General features: G+C 56.6%; 1 protein-coding gene across 6 annotated transcripts in view; it reads right to left on the reverse strand.

Annotated features, from left to right (window-relative positions):
- The window catches only part of Srcin1 (SRC kinase signaling inhibitor 1), a 74967-nt gene that overhangs the window by 23654 nt on the left and 31193 nt on the right, over positions 1 to 20120 (reverse strand). For 3 of the 6 annotated variants that reach the window (XM_045158436.1, XM_045158433.1, XM_045158432.1), the window contains 10 exons: positions 19645 to 19743; positions 13262 to 13285; positions 7967 to 8162; positions 7194 to 7392; positions 6721 to 6814; positions 5410 to 6287; positions 3933 to 4025; positions 3645 to 3688; positions 3160 to 3347; positions 1943 to 2118 (listed from right to left, as the gene is read on the reverse strand). In XM_045158436.1, coding sequence (XP_045014371.1) covers positions 1943 to 2118; positions 3160 to 3347; positions 3645 to 3688; positions 3933 to 4025; positions 5410 to 6287; positions 6721 to 6814; positions 7194 to 7392; positions 7967 to 8162; positions 13262 to 13285; positions 19645 to 19743 — 1991 coding nt within the window. The remainder of the gene's footprint in view (positions 1 to 1942; positions 2119 to 3159; positions 3348 to 3644; positions 3689 to 3932; positions 4026 to 5409; positions 6288 to 6720; positions 6815 to 7193; positions 7393 to 7966; positions 8163 to 13261; positions 13286 to 19644; positions 19744 to 20120) is intronic. The other 3 variants (XM_045158434.1, XM_045158438.1, XM_045158437.1) reach the window with 1 other exon arrangement.

Here is a 20120-nt window from a genome sequence, read left to right on the forward strand (position 1 = left end):
GCCCAGGGTCTGAGCACAAACCCTGCTCACTGCCCAGACCACCCACCTCCACACCAGCTCCGGCTCTGCACAGGCCAGACTCCAGGACCAACAGGCCTGTCAGCAGGGGCAACCACGAAGGACAACACGCAGACAGAGCCCAAGCGCTTGGTGAGACAGACAGGTGAGTCCAGTCACATGAAGCCCACAATCAACAAGATGCCAGGGAAGAGGAAGGAGCAGAGCTAAGCGAGGCAGGAGCAAGCAGCAGGCGAGGCTACAGCCAGAGCAAGGGCCAGGAAGAGCTGCAGGGCTATTGCTTGGGGAAACCAAGGTTGCTGGGCAGGGAGGGCCTTTGAGGCCAGGCCACAGCCACCACAGGGCTGGCATACAGGCTAGTCCTTGCTCCAACATAAAAGAAGCAGGCATCAATTCCAAGCCAGAGAGCCCTACCAGCAGCATTTTCTCAGGTCCTGGGCTCCCTACAGTGAGCAGTCTGAGTAATGGGTTTGATAAGGGGCAGGGTGTGAGGAGCCTGAGTGTGCCCCAAAAAAGAACTAGGTCCCCAGGAAGCCAAGGACAGACGCTCATAATGACCAGCCTATGGCTCTGTTCTTTCTGCCTCTGTGCTTTGAAAGTGCCTTTAAAGTCTCGGTCGAGCTCCTTTTGAAAATCCCAGCCGAGCTCTTCTGTGCAGAATGGCAGAAGACAAGGACTGGACAGGGGAGTGGGGAGTCCTTGGGGAAAGGATGGCAGCAGCTGGTTTGACTGGAGATCCGGCTGTGGCTGTCACTAGGTTATCGCACCTGGGTGTGATGGAACAACGATGAAATGGCTGTTGCTGGCTTATTTATATCCCATAAGGGATGCCCCCTTACTCTACCTCAGCCACATGGTGCCATGAGAATGCTTGCCTTGCGCCTTGCTGAAACGCACACAGCACCCACAGGGCTGGCTGGGTGGGCCCCTGGATGATGAGCCATGACCTCCTCCAGGAGCCCCTGGTAAGGGCTCTTGGCAGGACTTCCTGAGGAAGCTCCCATGAGCAACTCTCCTGTCTCCCTGGGTCTCGAGCCCCTTAGGCCAACCCAAGCCCTCCCATGCTTCAGAAAGAACCACAAAAATCTTAGTACTGGACACAGATGAGGACACTGAGGCACAGAGGAGCAGGGATACCCTAGTCCCACAGCCCCTCAGTGCTGGAGCTGGACCCTGGTCCTCAGAGAGGGGGGCTGCAGGAAGGAGCAGGGCTTTTGCCTCAGCTGACGCAACTGGGGAGGGAATGCTGCACTGGGGTGGGGTGCTCACTCTCTGAATGGACAAGGAGAGAGCGCTTCTCCCTTCACAGGTGCCAGACAATGGAAGTGTGGCCAGACAGCCATTTGCTAAATTTGGATCAGAGACTGTCTTCCGTTAACTCTTTCATGTCCAAAGCCATCTGAGGCGGAGCTGGTCTCGGTTCCTCCTTCCCCGGGAACACTACAGCCCAGTTTCCACTGTGCTGAGGGGGGAAGGTTATCCTTGGCTAATGTCACAGGGATGGGGCAACAGTAGTGGTGGCAGCGGCGGCAGGTCAGCGCCAACCTGAAGAAAGGATTCAGTTGCATGGGTCAGAAGGAAAGAAAGAGGAGGGCAGAGGGAAGAGAGAAAACTGTCCCCGCGAGAGTGAGGCTGCAGGCCACAGGAAGAAAGACCATGGCGACACAGGCCTCGAGCCAAAAAAAAAAAAAAAGAAGAAGAAGAAAAAGAAATCAGGAATTATGCCAAATGGTCAAGAGATTAATGGGTCACGGCGGAATCAGGCCACAGAGGATGAAATCAGGCTTCAGAACCAACCAACGACGTCACCTGTGGTTCCGAAGGAAAGCTGCTGCGCCTCCCATGGAAGTCAGGCTGGGGGGTCCCCCGGGCCGGCCGCCCCCCCCCCCACTTCCTCCCTCCCTCCATCCCTCGCTCCGCTCACTTGAGCTGCTGAGTGATGAGCTCCTCGTCGTTGAGGTAGCGCAGCCGCTCCTCCTCCACCAGGGTGCGCTGCCGCTGCAGCGGGTCCTCCTGCCGCCGCGCGGCCTCCGACACGCGCATGCTCAGCTCCGCCTCGGTGCGCTTCAGCAGCGCGCGCACCGACTCCTGGTTCTGGAGCTGCGGGACCCACGCAAGGCTGCTCGAGTGGGCCGGGTGGGGAGGGAGTGGCGGCGCGCGGCAGGGGGAAGGGCGGGCAGAGGGGCCAGCCCGGCGAGGACGAGGCTGTGGCCTGGCGGGGGCGGGGGCCCGAGGCTAAATTCTGGAGAACGGCGCTGGAGATCCGGATGGGATAGATGGGGGATCGCGAAGGGGGACGGGGACCAGAACGGGGCGGGCTTTGCTGAACTGTCACAAGATGCGAGCAGCAGTGAATTAATTGGTGGGATGGGTGGTGGGGCAGAGGTCAGGGTTAAATTCTGGAGGAGTACTGGGGGGGGGGGGACAGGCAGGAGAACGAGTGACCCTGGTTGGATCTACTGCCAGTGTGGTCCCCTTGCCTCGAGCTACCCTAAATGGGTCGGGCCTGGGATGAAGGACTCGGGCGCTGGGAGCGCTGGGGTTGATCGTAGCCGTGGTTGTGGCTAGGACAGAAAGACAAAGCCTCGGACCCAGTTCCAAGCCCAAATGGCAAGGGTGGGCGGCATCTTACCAGTGGCCCATATGGCAGTTCCCTGCCCCCCCCCCCCACCGTGTCTCTGCTCATTATCTTCACTTGATGGACTCTGGGCCCCAGCACAGCGATGCCAGGCTCCTGACAGGTGGGACCATCTGCCAGGCAGGACGGGGCAGACAGTGTGGGCTCAAGGAAGGGAGCTGAGGGAACTAGGGGGAAAAGGGATGTGGGGAGCCAGAAGGTACTGGAACTGCCCCCAAGGAATAGTGCCTGGGAGGGTAGGCTGGTGCTCCAGAAATATGGTAGGGATGGAGACCGAGGAAAGGGGGCGCTCAGTGAAGGGGAAATGGAGGGAGGCGGGCTTGGTGAAGAAGCGAAGGTTTAATGAGGAAGAGGGGACTCCAGAAATGGGAAAGACAGAAAAAAAAAAATCAGAGAGGAAGACTCCGCAGCTCAGTGGGAGAGGGGAGCAGTACTGATTGGGACGGAGTTTGAAGGAAGAAGTAGCAACGAGTAGGTAGGTGGGCCTTGGCAAGAAGCGGTACCTGGAGCTTGCGCAATTGCTGAAGCTGGCCGCGCAGGTCGCTGGCGCTGTTCTGAAGGCCACGCAGGTGCAGCTGCATCTGTAGGCGGCTGATGGCAGTGGGCTGCCCAGCAGGGGTGCTGGTGGCAGAAGGCTGGGGAAGGCCAGACACCGGGGTGGCCCCACTGCTCCGGCTCCCTGACCCACACGCTGCAGAGGAACCAGGAGGATAGTTTTAAAAAAAAGGAACAAAACGTGAGAGGGCACCATCCTCCACACTCCTGACCCCACTCGACAGCCAGGGCAGCAGCACACTGCTCTGTCTACCCTAAGTGGTGGTGAGCAAAGCGCCTGGGTGATGACATTTTCCATAGGGTGACTTTTCAATTATCCGTTGAAAGCCCAGTGATGTAGCTATGGTTTTTGAGTCCCACTTTACAGATTAGCAAACAAGCTGTGAGTGGAGAAGAACCTGGGAGGGAGGAAGGAAGGGCAGGAATGACTCACGTGCTGAGGGGGTGGCTGCTCCATTGGAGCCTTCAATCTTCTCACTGTGACAGAGGGAAAAAGAAGACAGTCGTCAGGAGCCCCAGCCAGCCTAGACCATCCAGGCTTAGATGACAGCTCCAGCCCCATGATCTTTAGGACAGGGTCCCAAGGAGATGGGACTCACCCAGAAGTCACACAGTGAGACACGGGCAGAACTTGGCCCAAGGTTTCTGACCTAGCCCACCACCCTTTTTCCTGTCACAGCCCAGGTCCTTCCTGGAGGCGGTGCTGGGAGACGGGTCTCACCTTGGAGTCTCAGGCTCTGAGCCTCGCAGAAGGGCGCTCTGCACCAGGCCTGTGAGGCTGGCGATTTGCTTCTCCATAGCCTCCATGCGCTCCCTGGGGAGAAAGGTGGCTTCGAGCAACCCCTTCTCTGACCATGTACTTCCCACAATCCAGCCCTCCATGCCTAAGAGGTTAGCAACCACTTTCTCCCTAGCTTCCAGCACACAACAGAGACACTGCATCTCTCACCACCCAAGGGGCCTCGGACAAATTAAGTGTTGTGGTATGCACCTGTAATCTCGGTACCTAGAAGGTAAGAGGACTTCTGAGAGTTTCAGGGCAGCCTGAACTACCTAACAAGATCTTAGCTCAAAATAAATAAATAACAACAGAGTCTGTTGGTAGAGTGCTTGCCTAGCAGGCGCAAAAGCCTAGGTTTGGTCCTCAGTACCACATAAAGCCAGGCAAGATGGCAAGAGGTGAGGGCAGAAGGATCAGAAGCTCAAGGTGACCTGAGGCTAGCCTTGGCTACATTGAGACCCTGTCTCAACACACACACATACACACACACACACACACACAAGCAAAACAAATAGAAAAAGCCCAAGAGGCACTTGACTTCCTCTTAAGCCATTCTAGTAGCTCTGAGGATCTCCCACAACACTCAAGAAAAGTTCAAGGATGTGTAAGTGTGTCTACCCTACTAGACACAGACAGGAAGCAGGTTTGCCCAACTTGGCATCAACAGACTACAGAGGAATTTCCCCTTTCAGCAGCCTGCCTGAAAGCAGAGGTTATCCCCACCTTGGCCAACTCCTTCATCCCCACACCTTTTGGAGAACACTTGGTGATGGGCTAGGGCCACCCAGCCTGGAGACTGGGAAACTCAATGTGCTTCTTTCCATCCATATGTTTTTGTTTTTGTTTTTTGAGGTAGGGTCTTGCTCTAGCCTAGGCTATCCTAAAATTCACTATGTAGTTTCAGGGTGACCTCAAATTCACAGGCTCCTACCTAGGCCTCCCCAGTGCTGGGATTAAAGGCACCTCTACTCCACTCGGCATTCATCCATATTTCTCTCTCTCTCTCTCCCTCCCCCCACCTCTCTCTCCATATATATATAACCAGCCCATCCCAGGCTCCATGCCTGTCCCAGTGAACTTCAGCTGGTTTTGTGCTGGACAGTTCTCACTTCTGCAATTTCTGTTTGAGCCTTAAAGTCACCAAGATGGACTGGCTCAACTTTTCATTTTACTGCTGGGGAAACTGAGGCTTGGTGAACAAATGCAAACCCAGATCTCCTGAGTTCTCATCCCAACCCTTAGCCCGTTTCTTCAGCGTCCTCCCTGCCTCGTTCCAGATGTTCTGGTCACCTCCTCAAGCCCACTCACTCCAGTCAACACAAGCCTGCGATCTGAGAGTCCAGAGATACCATTATCTGCAGTGACTCCTCTCCCTACCCCCAGCCCGCTGTCGCGCGGCCTCGCCAGTGTCCCTCACCTGGTCTCCGTGTCCTTGGCTGGCACAGGAGGTCCGAATCCCACGAGAGAGCGCTCTCCGGGCCCGGGGAAGAGCTCGGAAGGCGGAGCCCCGGCCGTCGAGGAGCCTCCGGTGCTGCGTGTCTTGCCTCCGGGACTCTCGGCGAAGACGGACGAGGAGCCCGAGTCTTTGCGGAAAGACTGGCGCACGGGCGAACCGCGGCTGGGCGGCCCGGAGTAGGGGCTGTGCGGCGGCGGAGGTCCTCCGGGGGGCGCCGTCACGTCGGCCAGCTTCTGCGGCGACGAGGGCGGCAGGCGGAAGCCGTAGGCGTCGCCGTAGAGCGGGCCCCCGCCGCCGCCGCCGCCGCCCGCCGCCGCCGCCGCCTTGTACAGCGAGTCCTCCAGGTCGGACTGCAGCGCGGCGGCCGAGTAGGTGCTGAGCGAGCGCACCGAGCCGCGCTTGTACAGGCCGCCCGCGCCCGGGTACGCGAACGGGTCCCCGGCCGCCGCCGCCAGGCTCAGGCGGCCCTCGTGCAGCAGCCCGTAGGGGTCGGCGTAGAGACCCTCGCCCTTCACCAGCACCATGCCGCCCGCCTTGCCCGCCAGGTCCTCGTCGGGCTTCACGTCGCGCCGCTCCAGGATGGCGCTGGGGCTGGGGCTCACGCCCTGCGCGGCTCCCGGGGCTCCTCCCAGCCGGTCGGCCGCGTGGTGCACCGGGCTCCCCGCGTACGACGGCGGCCGCCCCCCGGCGTAAGACAGGCGGGAGCGCGACGGTGAGCCCGACGGCAGGCCCGAGGGGAGCCCCGGAGGAGGCGAGCCCGAGGCCAGGTGCGACGCGGGCGACAGGTTGTTGAGGCGCCGCGTGGGCGAAGACTCCCGCGACGCGTACACCATCTCTCTCTGCGCAGAAGACAGGCCGCGAACCCCGCGGGGCTGGTCACAGAGGGGACCCCGCTTCCCCCTCGGTAGAAGAGCCAGCAACTCCCCCTGACGCTTAGAAAGCCCCTTCGGTTCCCTCCCTCCCCTTCCTCCCGCTGAACCTCGGGCTCCCCGCCCGACCCTACAGGCCTCCCAGCATGCGGAGGTGGGCGGTAGGGGTAACAGATGGAGAAGCATCAGAAGGGCCAGTCCTCTGCCCTTGGCGGGGTGTGGGAGGGAGAAGAGGAAAGGGTGTTCCGAGTGGATGAAAGGGAAGGTAGCAGAGGAGGGGAGGATGTTTCCATAACCCCACAATTCACTAAGGCTACCGCTGGTCTCAGCCCCTACGTTCCCCTCTCCAAAGTTGACCCTAGTCCCGAGCCTTCCCAGTGCCCTGGACGTCCCCCAGCCATACCCGCAGATCCCCGTTGGTGAGGTGTGAGCCAGGGAAAGCAGCATACAGTGGCTCCTTCCTATAGATCTTGATAATACTGCGGTCCTGGATATCCCTGCCAGGTAAGGGGAGGAGCAAAGGGTCACCATGCGCCCTGCAGCCTTGCAGGAGGAGGGGACAGCAGTTACCCCAGGCAGACCAGGGGTGGCAAGAGTGCCCAGGACAAGCGACCCCCTCCTAAGTTCTTTGCTCAGTGCCTCAGTCTGCCTGCCAAACACACCCACACACAGAGCAGCCTCTATTGGTCCACCTCTTTGGCCTCAGACCAGTGAAAGTAACAAGGGTGGATAATTTAACCGACAGGGTGGGGCACTAGCGCTCTAGGAGGGAAGGTAAAGGCCAGAGAGGGTCCGGAAGGTTCTGGGGGTAAGGCCTCCAAGGTCCAGCACCCTTCAGAGGGAAGCCCACCCATTCCCCCCTGGGGCTGCGCCCACCGGACGTCCTCCAGCTCGTAGAAGACGTTGCGAGCCTCGTCTTTGATGAGGATCGCGGTGTTGGGAGACTTAAGCATGCCCATGGTGAGCTTCTGCGGGAACATGTGCGCGATGAGTGCGTGCAGCGTGTCCAGGCTGCTGACCTCGTGCGTGATATGCACGCGCCGCGTCTCCTCCCCGAACTGCAGGAACAGCACCCCTGCGAAGGAGACGCCCCCCTGGCTATCACTGCCGCCACCGCCGGGGCGCCGCCCTCCCGGAGAGCCCTCGCGAGCCGCGTCCGTCCCGCAGCGGCAGGGTCTCGCCGTCCCCGAGTGCAGGTGCACCCACGCGCTCCTCATGCCCGCAACCGGCCTCCCCGAAACGCTCACTACACCCCGGGCAGCTGAAGCCTGGACGCGGGAATGGGGCTGGGGGGAGGGGCGGGTGGGAAGCCGGGAAAGATGGAGAGATGGAGAGAGAAGGGTGAAGAGAAGGGCGTGGGAAGGATGGGAAGGGGAGAGGAAAGCACGAAGCTCAGAAGAAAAAGGGGGGGAAGAGAGAAGCGAGAAGCTTGGGAGAGTGGACAGGCCAGCAGTGGACAGATGCTGAGGCTGAGGAGCGGGGTTTGGGGACAGAGAAAAGAGGACCCAGAGGTCCGAAGGGAGGGGACTGCTGGAGGAGGGAGGCAGTGACCAGAAGGAGATGGAGTGGGCGGGGCGGGAGCAGGACTCGGGCGGAGCCCGAGGGCGGAGCCTCTGGCAAGGCGGGAAGACCGGCAGGCTGGGCCGTACCTGGAGAGCGCAGTTTGGTCTGGCTGGCCGAGCGGGAGAGAGGTAAACTCTGTCGGAAGCGGTTCATCCTGCTGAAGCCCAGGGGCAGTTCGGCCTCTGACATGGTCTCCAGCGACTCAGCCGAGGCGTAGGACAGCTTGGCTGCCTGGTCTGCCAGCCCTGGCTGAGCTCCCTGAGTGTGGCGAGAGCTGCGGGTCTGCAGGGGCAGGGCAGGGTGAGAGGTACCAAGCATGAGCCCCCCTCCCCTTTTTGCTCTGGCACTGCCTCCATTTAAGCCCAGGGAGCTCCAGACAGCCAGCAACACACGGAAATGCACAAACACACGCACACATTCCCAGGAGGGTATCCTGGCTTCCAGGCTCGCTGTGCGGCCATAGGAAACTTCTTGTGGACTTGGCTTCCCTGGGACACCCAGTAAGAAAGCAGTGCCCTGGGAAACTAGACAAGAAGCCATCTGAGCTGGACCCATGGGCATGCCACCTATTTTAAGCTTCCAAAGAACAACAACAATAGGAATTTGTCACCGAGGTGAGCAGCAGAATCGTTGAGCAAATTGGAGCATTAGTTCCAGACATTAATTAAGCGGCGGGTTTCCAAGCGGCGGGTTTATTCTTCGTGGAGTTCAGAAGATTGTGTGGAGTGGGGAGAACAGGGCCCAGGGAGGAAGCCAAGAGAAAGAGGGATCCCAGGCTTCTATCATGGAGTGGTGTCTGCCTAGCCTCCAGAGCTCAACAGGAGTGGCTGTGACTTGAGTAACTTGCAAAAGTATCCGGAACCCCTGAGCCAGCTGGACCCCTGTTGCCAAATGCTCACGGTGTGCAGAGGAAGCCAGGTGTGATATACATGAACACACAGTATATATGCCAGGCTCAGGAGGTACATAATGCCACATGGCTTGGGTGGCCTCCTGAAGCCACCAGTATGACAACTCCTCTTCTAAAGCCACAGCTAAGAGTGGTGTCAGGCTAGGGTAGGGAACAGAGTTCTCTCTCCTGGGACACAGGCATCTCTCCTTATGATCTCAATTGTACACCAGAACCTAGGGCTACAGCCCCTGCCAGTCTACTCCAGCTTTTACTCTAAATCTGGCTGCTATACAGAAGCTCAATTATTTTTTAATTTATTTTTAACTGTTTTTATTTATTTATTTATTTGAGGGACAGAAACAGAGAGAAAAAGAGCAAGAATGGGTACACCAGGGCCTCCAGCCACTGCAAACAAACTTCAGACGCATGCGCCACTTTGTGCATCTGGCTTACATGGGTCCTGGGGAATCGAACCTGGAACCTTAGGCTTTACAGGCAAGTGCCTTAACAGCTAGGCCATCTCTCCAGCCTGAAGCTCAACTATTTAAGTTATTGAAATGAGTAATATAATCAGATCTACACCATTCCATGTTATGTACATTACACACACAAATATAAATTTACTATCATAAAAAAATGTTACTCAACTGTATTTTTTTTTTCATAGGATCTCATATATCCTAGGCTGGCCTCAAATCCACTACATGAGACAGGATGGCCTTGAACTTCTGATCCTCCCCTCTCCTAAGAGTTGGCATTTCAGGTGTGTGGCACAAAAACCAGTTTTGTGTGGAATTGGTGAGAATTGAATCTGGGACTTTGCACATGCTAGAACTACCAGCTGAGCCTCATCCCCTGCTCCCAACTATATTCTGTAAAATGTCTATTTTTTACAATCAAGTATGGTGGCTTATGCCTGTAATCTCAAAACCTGGGAGGCTACAGGAGGAGGATTGCTGCAATACACAGTCAGTTCCAGGCCAGCCTGGGCTACAGTGTAAGACTCTGTCTCAAAAAAAAAAAAAAAGAAAGAAAGAAAGAAAGAAAAGAAAATAGGGCTGGAGAGATGGCTCAGCAGCTAAGGCACTTGCCTGCAAAGCCTAACAACCCAATTTCAATTCCCCAGTACCCAAGTAAAGCCAGATGCACAAAGTGGCACAAGCATTTGGAGTTCATTTGCAGTGGATAGAGGCCTTGGTGTGCCCATTTTCTCTGTCTCTCTTCTATGTCTCTCTGGTTGCAAATAAATATATATATACATTAATGTAGTCTCAGGGTAGCCTCGAATCCACGAACTCATGAACTCACAGTGATCCTCCTATCTCTGCCTTTCAAGTACTGGGATTAAAGGTGTGCGCCACCATGCCTAGCTAATAAAAATAGTTTAAAAAATAAAAATAATAAAAATAAAATAAATAGCAACTATTTATCTATTGAGGTTTTTTTTTTTTGGCGGGGGGCGGGGGGAGTCTTGCTCTAGCCTAGGCTGACCTGGAATTCACTATGTAGTCTCAAGCTGGCTTTGAACTCTCCTTGATCCTCCTACCTCTGCCTCCTGAGTGCTGGGATTAAAGGTGTCCACCATGTCTGGCCCTATTGGGTATATGTGTGTGTGTGTGTTGTTTTTCAAGGTAGGGTCTCGCTCGCACCCAGGCTGACCTGGAATTTACTGTGTAGTCTCAGGGTGGCCTTGAACTCATGGCAATCCTCCTACCTCAGCCTCCTGAGTGCTGCGATTAAAGACATATGCCACCATCGCGCCGGGACTGTTGAGGTCTTTTTGAGACAGGGTCTCAAGATCTTGCCTTGGGGCACTAACACTTGATGTATGTAGACCAGGCTGGCCTCAGGCTCATGCTGTTTCCCAAGTGCTGCAATCACAAGCATGAACCACCACGCCCAGCTCATAAACATATCTCAAAAAAGGAGCAATTTATTCTCCTCTTTCCCCAAATCCTGATTAACCTCTAATTAATCTCCATCTTCCCATTAACTCAATTTAATGTTCCAATCAGATTAGCACTCTCAAAAAAAGCAGAAAATCTTCTTTTTCCTGTGGGCATGTGTGCAGCTGTCCCCAAGATGGTCTTGAGGGCTTGGGCACATGGAAGGTCAGACTTGAGGCTATTAAGCACAATGCCTTGACCAGCACATGGACATGGGTCCAAGGGAAGGGTGTCTTGTTTTAGACCTGTGGTTTAGTTCTAGGCTGATCGCTGGTGCCAGCCTATGCCCCTCTCATCTTCAGCATCAGTAAATCCACCAAAGGGGAGCTATGCAGTAGTGAGGTGCCAAGACTGAGCCGGTGGGCATGGGGTTGCTAGGCAACTGAAAGGTCAGTGGTTGCTGGGCTGAGGTTGATGAGGAACTACAGAATGAGGCAGCTGTCAAGGATGAAGTACAGAGAATAGCCACTGGGCCGAGAAGGTGGCAAAAGCGAGATGCCAGGAAGAGGATGGAAGGGACAGAATGAAGGGGGCAGGGACCTGGAGGGTAGCTAGCTCTTGCCTCTGTCCTAGCTCCATGGGCACCTTTCCATTCTCTCAGCCTTCACAGAAAACCCTCCTGTGAAGAGGGAAACCCTATCAGTACTTCTCTTTGTCCCTGCGCAGAGGAAAGTGAGACCTGTAGAAGGACTTCCCAGCCCTACAGCCAAGGAAAGAGAAAGAAACAAATACAAGCAGAACTCTGCAAAGACGGGGAGCGGGCTGCTGTGGGAGCCAGTGAGCATGGTCATTGGCGATGTTCCGTAGAGGAGCCAGTGAGTCCTGGCCAGAGGCCAGGAAGAGAAAGCCAGGGCTGGGGTAGTCCAACCATGATCTGAGGCTCCCAAAGGCTGTCTGTACACCGGGAGAGAAGCAACAGGAAGCTTTTACAAACTCTGCCCAGGACTTCACACTCCCTGAATCAGCAGGTGGACGCCTGGGGGGGGCGGGGGTCAGGACTTTTTATAAGATCCTAAGGTGATTCTGGAGTCCAGGGGTTGGAATCAGGTCAGCAGCCATGATTTTAATAATGAGATTAGCTACTCAGTAAGGCTCATTAGGAGCAGACACAGCCTCAAGCATGTATTTTTTCACTTCTGTCTTTCAACAACTCTGAGTCAGGCCTGGTAGCATGTGCCTATAAAAATCCAGCTACTCGGGAAGTTGAGGCAGGAGGTACACAAACTCAAGGGCTGCCTGGTCTACAGACTGAGTGTAAGGCCATCCTGGGCTATCCTTTGTCAAAATAAAGTGTTTAAAAAAAGGGGGGGCCGCTGGAGAGATGTCCCAGCAGTTAATGTGCATGCCTGCAAAGCCTAAGGACCCAAGTTCAATTCTCCAGGATCCACGTAAGCCAGATGCACATAGTAGCACATGCATCTGGGGGTTCGTTTGCAGTGGCTAGAAGGCCTGGCACGCCCATTCTCACTCTCTCTCCCTCTGACTGTAATAAATAAATAAAAATAAAATCTTAAAAGTAAACAAGACTGAACATAGAGCTCCATGGTACAGCACTTGCCTAGAATGTGTGCGGCCCTTGGTTCAATTCCCAGTTTGAGGACAGGGGAACACTTCTAGGAAACAAATAGCGTTCTACTTTCCAGAGGGTTTTAAATGATGCCAGGTCACCAATCTAGTTAGCATCAGGCTGGAATTCTCTACCAGGCTGGCTCCCAAGCCCATGCATTTACCCTCTTCACTCTTGCCCCCTTGAGAGAGGTGGGTTGACACCAGGATGGTATGATCTCATGGTGCCAATTCAAAGGATTCCTTTGCAGGGAGAATGCTCTCAAACAGGACAGCCAGGGAGTCTGAGTGGTGGCCTCCCACCCTGCTAGGGTTGTGGGGATCCAGAGATCACAGACACCAGGAAACAAGCAGAACTTCTCTCATCCCACACTGGGCCTGAGCATACACAAGGACATACTGGGAACAACGGAGACAGCTCACCAGTTCTAGATAATTCACTCTCTAGAGGAGGCCAGAAGCCACCTACCCCCAAGCCTAGGCCCCAACTTGGCCATCAGGTTTAGTGAGTAGAGGGACACCAGTGTTTTGCCTGGCCCTGATCAGCTCCCCCATGATGGGGACTAAGAAAGGGAGTGGTAAGGATTCCATGCAAGGTAACATGTGAGTCCAAGGAACAGAGCCTACAGCGAGCTCATGGGTCCAGGTCTCTGCCTCTTAACATTAGTGTCTCCAGGCCATGAAAGAAGTGTCGGGGGCCCTTCTGGTTCCCAAACAACCCTGGGGACTGAGCATCTCCAGCTGGAGGGGGAATGGCCAAACTCCCACTCCGGATCCCTAAGTCCGGATCTGTGGCAGACAAATCCAGACTCTCTCCGCAAGCAGCAGCCACAGCCAACAGCCCCTAAGACCCACCACCCACAAAGGAAGGTGCCCCCCACCCCCGTGCAGACGCACACCCTGAGGCAAAGCGTGTGCAAGGCAGGGGCAGGGCAGCACATGCAGTTGTCACAGAGGTAGAAGCGTGGCACACTGACCTTGAAACTCCAGTAGTTTGGTTGCTGATGGAAATAAGAGAAGATATGGTTATGAGGGGGCTGGCAGGGAATGGGGTGGGCAGGTTAGAGAGCTTAAATTCTCAGCCCTGGGACATAGGCCTCCGCCCTCCCAGGAACAGGCAGGAAGGAATGTCTGGTGCCTTCCATTCTCTTCTGAGACCCAAACACCCTGGTGCACCCAGGATGGGCAGGCTCCAGGTCTGCTTGATGGGAGCAGGAGAGAACATTCCAGATGTTTATAAATCTCATCCTAGCTACAGTAGCCACATTCAGAGAGAGAGAGAGAGAGAGAGAGAGAGAGACAGCTACAGGTGGGACAAAGTATAGGTGACAGTGAGACAGACAAAAGCCAGCTAGAGCTCAATCTGGGTTGTGGGGTCAGAGAGATGGTACCTGGCTATGGGAGGCCATGGAATTTGCCCCAGAAAAGATGGCATTCAAGTTGGGTTGGGGGAAATGAACACTGGGAAGATAGATATGTCAAGCAGAAGGGACAGCCCAGATCAGCATCCTGGGATAGGCATGGGAAAAGGGCCCTCAGACTATCTGTGCTAGCCCGGGGGCCTGGGAAGGAACAGGAGGGATTACAAGGGGGCCTAAGATGCCGGGAAGCCTCCAATGCTGACAGCATCTATAGACCAAACTGGTGGGCAAGCAGAAAACATGGGAATTGAGCTGAGGAAGGAAATGAGACCTCAGCATGGCTGAGGTCAGGGAGTGGAGGATGGTGGCTGGGGCGGAGGCCAAGGCAGGCGAGCAGGCTTGCGTGCCAGGATGGGCCTGGCATTGGAGAAGAGTGGACAAATGCCAGTGACCTCCCAGCACTGGACAATGGATGGGCTGCCGAGGGGGTTCTGTCATGCCTGGGGCTGCTGAGGTGGTGGAGAAGGATTCTGGGGGGGCCTGAGTGCCCTCCTTCCTTCCTGGGGTCACTTTCCCCTCCCTAGAGACCAGAAGGTCCTTCCAGATGGCTCCCAACAAGGAAGGAGCAGCCCCGAGGGCAGGCTGATTCTTGGCAAAGCTGAGGGTACCCTGCTGACCAGTGCCAGCCTCAGCAGGAGGACAGAGGCAGCAGATGGCCAGGCCCCAGGGTGCCTGGCACAAGCAGACAAGATTCTCCAGGCTTCAGGGCCACCAGTAGAGGTAAGGGACATTAGGAGTTCCTGCTGGGGAAAGGACACCATGCTAGAGTGCCTTGTATCCCCAGAATGCCTGGGGGCAGGGCGGAGTTGGAAGGGGGTTGAGAAGGGCCACTGGCAGTTAGAGGGTTTGCTAAGACAGCTCTTTGGGGCAGGGCGGGGTGATGCAGACTGGGGCTGGGATAAGGAGCTTCATTTGTCATGACCCCATCACCACACATACCCCTGAGCCACAGTTTCCATTTCTTTCCCCAGTGCCGACTCCAGAAGAGGAAACTACAGTCATATTCCAGGCAGGAGAAGGAACAGCAAAGCTTTTACCTTAACCAATGCCGGGAATAATCTGTGGGCACAGGCCACTTCCAGAGGTGCCTGGAGATGCCCACAGGTGCTGAGGGAAGGGGCAGAAGTAACAGACTTAAACTACCGCTACTGTGGCTTTGGATGGGAGTGGAGACAGAGGAGGTGTAACCTCACAGGGGAAGCAGCGCCAGGCGGAGGACACCAGAAGGTTTATGGTGAGAGTCGGGTCTGTAGACCCGGAGTGATGGACGGCTCTGCAGAGATGGCCTTGTGCTCCTTACACGCTTCACCCACCTTCACTGCTACAGTGTCTTGGGGGCCACCCACAGCTCCCTGCAACAGGCAGCCTCCTGCACAGAGCTGGCAGCCTTTCAGACACATCCTTGGTCAGATGAACATGCCAGCGCATCAAACACACCCACCGAGGCACACAGCAGAGACAAGCCATGAGAAATGGCCCCAGGAACACAGCGGCTCAGAGACCCCCACTCACACACATCAATTACCCCCAGCCCTTGAGTAGCTACGTGCTAATTACCCAGTCATGAAGTGCTGGTCACACCCACCCTCGGCACACTGCAGAACTACAGACACACACAGACATTCTCATTCTCTCCCCACCCCAGCCCTGACCACACTAGACACAGAAACACACGTAAAGAAGCACACATTCATTGTCTCAGAGGCAATAGCTGGATCGGGTGCCTCTGGCCACCTTAGCCACTGTCCCCTGCCTATCATGTCCCCATTAGGAGAGGAGGGGAGGAGGACTGACTATAGCCACACACTGGCTATGCCCTCAACACAGTGTCCCAAGCCTGCTCACACCCACAGAGTGGAGGAGGTCACGAGGAGGCACAAGGGAAAGAATGGCACCAGTTCCCAGGAAAGGTCGGCTGAGCTCCAGGAAGGACACAGATGGAAGAGGACCCGTGTTTGTGCTCAGGAGACTTGGATGAATGCCACTGTGACCCAGTACCAGGACTTACAGCTCTGAGCTACTGAACTATTTAATGTGAATCCTGGACTGGAGAGATAGCTCAGCAGTTAAGGCATTTGCATGCAAAGCCTAATGATCTCAGTTCGATTCCCTGGTACCCACATAAAGCCAGATACACAAAGTGGCACACAGATCTGGGGTTCATTTGCAGTGATTAGAGGCCCTGGCACACCCATATTCTCACTCTCTCTCTCTTTCCGTGCAAATAAATAAATAAAATATTAAAGTGAATCCTGCCTTCAGTCTGGGGCCTCCCTCCAAAAGTGGGGAGACAAATCCTTTCAACTAGCCCCAGGAGGAGGCAGGCACATGGTCTCCCAGCAACTTACTATCCTTGGAAGGGGAAATTGCAGTGAGCAGAGGCCTCTAGGGAGACAAGCCAGCCTAGCTCCTTCCAGGTGGGAATCCAGGGGGCAGCCCTGAGTGACTGAAAACAGAGGCCCCGCCCCTTTTCTCAGCCCGGGCTACTCAGCGCTCAACTTCCAGGGCCTCATTCCTGGTTGTGGGTTCCTCCCGCCACGTCCAACACAATGCTTGGTATGTAACAAGGCCCTCAACAAATTGATGGAAATTAAAAAAAAAAAAAAAAAAAAGCCAACCAAGCAGGCAAGGCCCACAGGAAGGGGACGGCTCTAAATTACCTAGCCCTACTCCCTTCACCTTCATCCGCTGACACTGGCCTTCCGGACCTTTGCCCTAGGAATTTCCCAGCTCCAGAAAGCTCCTGGAAGGAGGGCAGGTGCGGCTCTCTAGGTCTTTACTCCAGCAAGAAATAAATAAATAAATCATCGATAGTAAGGCCAAGCTATCTCTGCGTGTGGGGCAGAAGGCAACCAAAGAGACTGAGCTGGAGAGACCCTGCCAAGGACCACCACGGACGGGAAATTCATGTAGAGCTGGGACAAAATGTGAGGGTGCTAAGAAACGATGTGGTGGCCCACCATCCGTAGAGACAAGGAGGGGACTTCTCCAGAGACCCAAGGAAGCAAACTTAACTCCCGCTTAGCACCGGACACAGCATTTTCCCTGCTGGGGTTAAGGGCATCGCCCCCATTGCTCTTCCCCGCTTCAGTGGTTAGCCTTGGGGTTCGTCCCTTCCCTCGCCCTGCAGCTGCACCTGCAACTCAGACCCAGGAGGAGCCCCCCCCCCACCGCCCTCGGGAGCCTTAGCCCAGCCAGCTGAGGTCCCGCCCCTCCCCAGGGCAGACGTCGGGGTGAAGGCTAGGTGAGTGCGTGACCCCTCCTTGACCTGGAGCTCCAACCAACTATCCTCCAAGGGAGGAATCACACAGTCCACGGGTCGCACCCCTCCCCGGAGCACACACTCACCTCTCAACTCCCGTGAACAAGGGTCCACGTCAACACCCGCCCGCAGTCAGGGGGATCTGCTGTGCGCCCCCCGCGAGCGCTAGCCGGCCACGGCCACGCAGCGCGCGACCCTCGGCCAGGAGTGCGCATGGACGCCCGCCCGCACCCCCCAGCCCTGCGGATGCGGAGCGTGCGGGCAGGGGGGTCCCCCGCCGCGGCATCCCACGGCGCACCCCGGGAAGGTCATGACTTTCGGAGGCTGGGGGAGGGGGCGCCTGCCGCATTTGGGGGTGGGGGGCTGGCCCACGTGGAGCGCACCTAATGCGGTGGGGAAAGGGAGGAGGAGGGAGGCGTTTCTCAAAGATCGAGAACCCGCCGCGGGCGCGCGCGCCCCCCCCCCATCTCCCCGGGAAACCATCCATTCCCCCCCCTTCACCTGGAACCGCAGAACCGGACTCCCCCTCCATCTCCGCACCCCCGCCCCGAGGAGGGGACCCCGGTCCTCGCAGCCGCTCCTCCTTACCTGCGGCTACAGGTGTATGCGCGGGGTCCCCCAACCCCGGGTGGGGTGGGGGATGGAGGGGGCGGCCCGTTACGCCCACCCGCCTGGATTCTGTCCTCCCCCGGCCGCCTCCGCAGCCGCCGCCGGTGCCCTTTGCTGCAGTGCGAGAGCCGCCGCCGCCGCCGCCGCCGAGCCGGCCCGGGCCCCGGTCGCCCCGGTAACCGCGACTCCACCTGGCGCGGCGCGCGGCGCCGCCGTGCACATCCCCTCGCTCGGCCCCCTCCCCCGGCGCGGCCCCGCCGTGGAGCAGCAGAGGCTGGTGGCTGCGTCGCCGCGGTCACCCGATACGCCGGCCCGCCGCCCGGGACTCGGGTTGCAGCAGGAGGGAGGGAGGTTAGACAGCCTGGTGGAAGTGGGAGGAGGGGCAGTGGCTGGATCTAACCTCTGATCCCTTCCCAAGATCCTCTTCACTGCCCACACCCGCAAAGGTCTCCCTTATGCTGCCCCCCCCCATCTTCCCAGCTCACAGTCCCCCGTGACCAGGGTCTCAGCGGCGACCCTTTGCCCTTTTAATCCTTCCATGACTTAATCCCCAGCAGAGTCTGGAAGGCCTAAAATGCCTCAAGTTTCCTTGGTGGCCTCTGATCCTGCCTTGCTGTGTGACTCTGGCCCTTGGCTGGATATCTCTGGGCCTGTGCTTTACAAAAAGAACCTCAGACGTATTCCTGGGGATAGGGAATGCGACAGTCTGACAGATGATAAGATCCTGCACGCAGCAACATGGAGGGAGGGGGTCCACAAGAAGCTCTCCTCCTTCCTTCATCTGAGCAGATTCCTGACACAGACAGACCTGAAGGCCACAACCATTGGGGGGGGGGGCTCCCAACTGAGCCCTCAGTCCAGCCCCATTCCTGCCTGCTCCACCGCAGCGCCGTCCCACACCAACACTCCCAACTGGGGACCCTAGGAAGCCAGAGCTTGCCTGCACCCATCCACTGCCCCAGCCCTACTGTGGTCTCTGCCCGCCACTCGGGCCACTCAAGACGAGTCTGTCCAGCCTGCCATCCAGCCCTGGGAACAGCCACATCCCTTGTAGCCCCAAGTTCGGCCGAGACGGGGGTGAGAGTAGGAAATACAGTGGCTCTTTGCCCTGTAAACGACGCCCCAGTGTGTCACACTGTTGCTAGACTTGAGCTCAGCCCAGCCAAGACGCCTGAGCTCTGGAGGCTTGACATTTCTGTCATTTCCAATGCGGTGGCAATGGACCTTTCATTTTTCTTTTCCATCAAAGAGTCAAGCCTTGTCACACTTGGGCGCACGGGGAACTGGACCCCTTTCCACACAATGGATTAGGCGCAGCTGCCCCTCCCCCACCCCTGAGCCACCCAAGGACAAGCTGAGACTGCTCTGCTGACCCCTTCAAGTACAGCTCTGACTCCTGGGCCCTAGGTGGGCTTTCCATGCCAGGTTTTCTCCCCCTGGCAATTTCCAGCCCTGAGCTGAGAGCCCAGCCCCATACAGTGAGCCCTTAGTGTGCCCCTGTCTACACTGAGATCCACCTTCCCATCAGCGAAACTAGGACGTGGTGAGGAGGAACGAGGGAGCAAGCTTAGAAGTAGTGACAAGAAGGCCAAATCCTCCTGAAAACTGATTGAGCCTTGAACGCAGCAAGAAGGGTGGGAGAGAGACACCATGCAGAACTTCCTGGTGATCGGTCAGGTCAGGGGAAGGCAGGCTCTGCTTGGAACGCAAGAGTAGTAGGCTGTAGACGGGGGACTAAGATGATTTCTGGTAGGGTTTGAGGATAAGAGGCTCCTGAGAGCCCTCAGAAAAAGACACAGTTCGGTTTAAAGGAGAGATATAATTGAACTTTTTTTTTTTCAGTCATGAGTATTGTCCTTCAAAAAGTTCCAAGTTTGGGGAGGTAATTAAAGAGAATGTAAGTACAGGGCATAGAAGTTTCCTGAAAATTGGGGGGAGGGCTCCTACATAAAAGAGAAAGGGGTACAAAATGAAAATTCTGAATATTCCCCCCTTCAAAAAAGAAGCCTCCCCAAAGCCAAGCACCACCATAGGTTTGAGGTGGTGGTGGTGGAGGTGGGTGACTCACCTGGGCAGGCTGGCCAGCCCCGGAGGGGGTGGAGTCGCTGTGGAGGTGGGAGCAGAGGGAGCTGAGGAGGCACACAGGGTCCACGGTCCAGCCACCAACCTGTGTGTGTGAAGCGAGGGACACCCTATTAGGGGGCGCGGGCAGGAGCCGCTGGGGCCAGGACTGGATAGGAAGGGATGTTCCTAGGGCAAGCCTTGGCACAGGGCAAGGGGGGCAGAGGGGTGGTGGGCCCTTATAGTAACTGGATACTTGACTACAGCCCCAGGGCCATGATTGGAAATCTGTCTCTCCTCTTAGACAGGGCAGGGCCTACCCCCACCAGATGGTCCTGAAATCCTTTCAGTTCCGGACTGCCTCCTTGCACATTCACATGCCTCCTCCCTCCTCCCTGAGGAGACACCTGGAACCTCCCAGAAATGAGGACTGTTGGGCAAGAGTGGCTTCATCCCACCCCAACAACACATCTCTTTCCCCTG

The sequence above is a fragment of the Jaculus jaculus genome, chromosome 9 (assembly GCF_020740685.1).
Source record: "Jaculus jaculus isolate mJacJac1 chromosome 9, mJacJac1.mat.Y.cur, whole genome shotgun sequence".
In the NCBI taxonomy this organism is placed as follows: Eukaryota; Metazoa; Chordata; class Mammalia; order Rodentia; family Dipodidae; genus Jaculus; species Jaculus jaculus.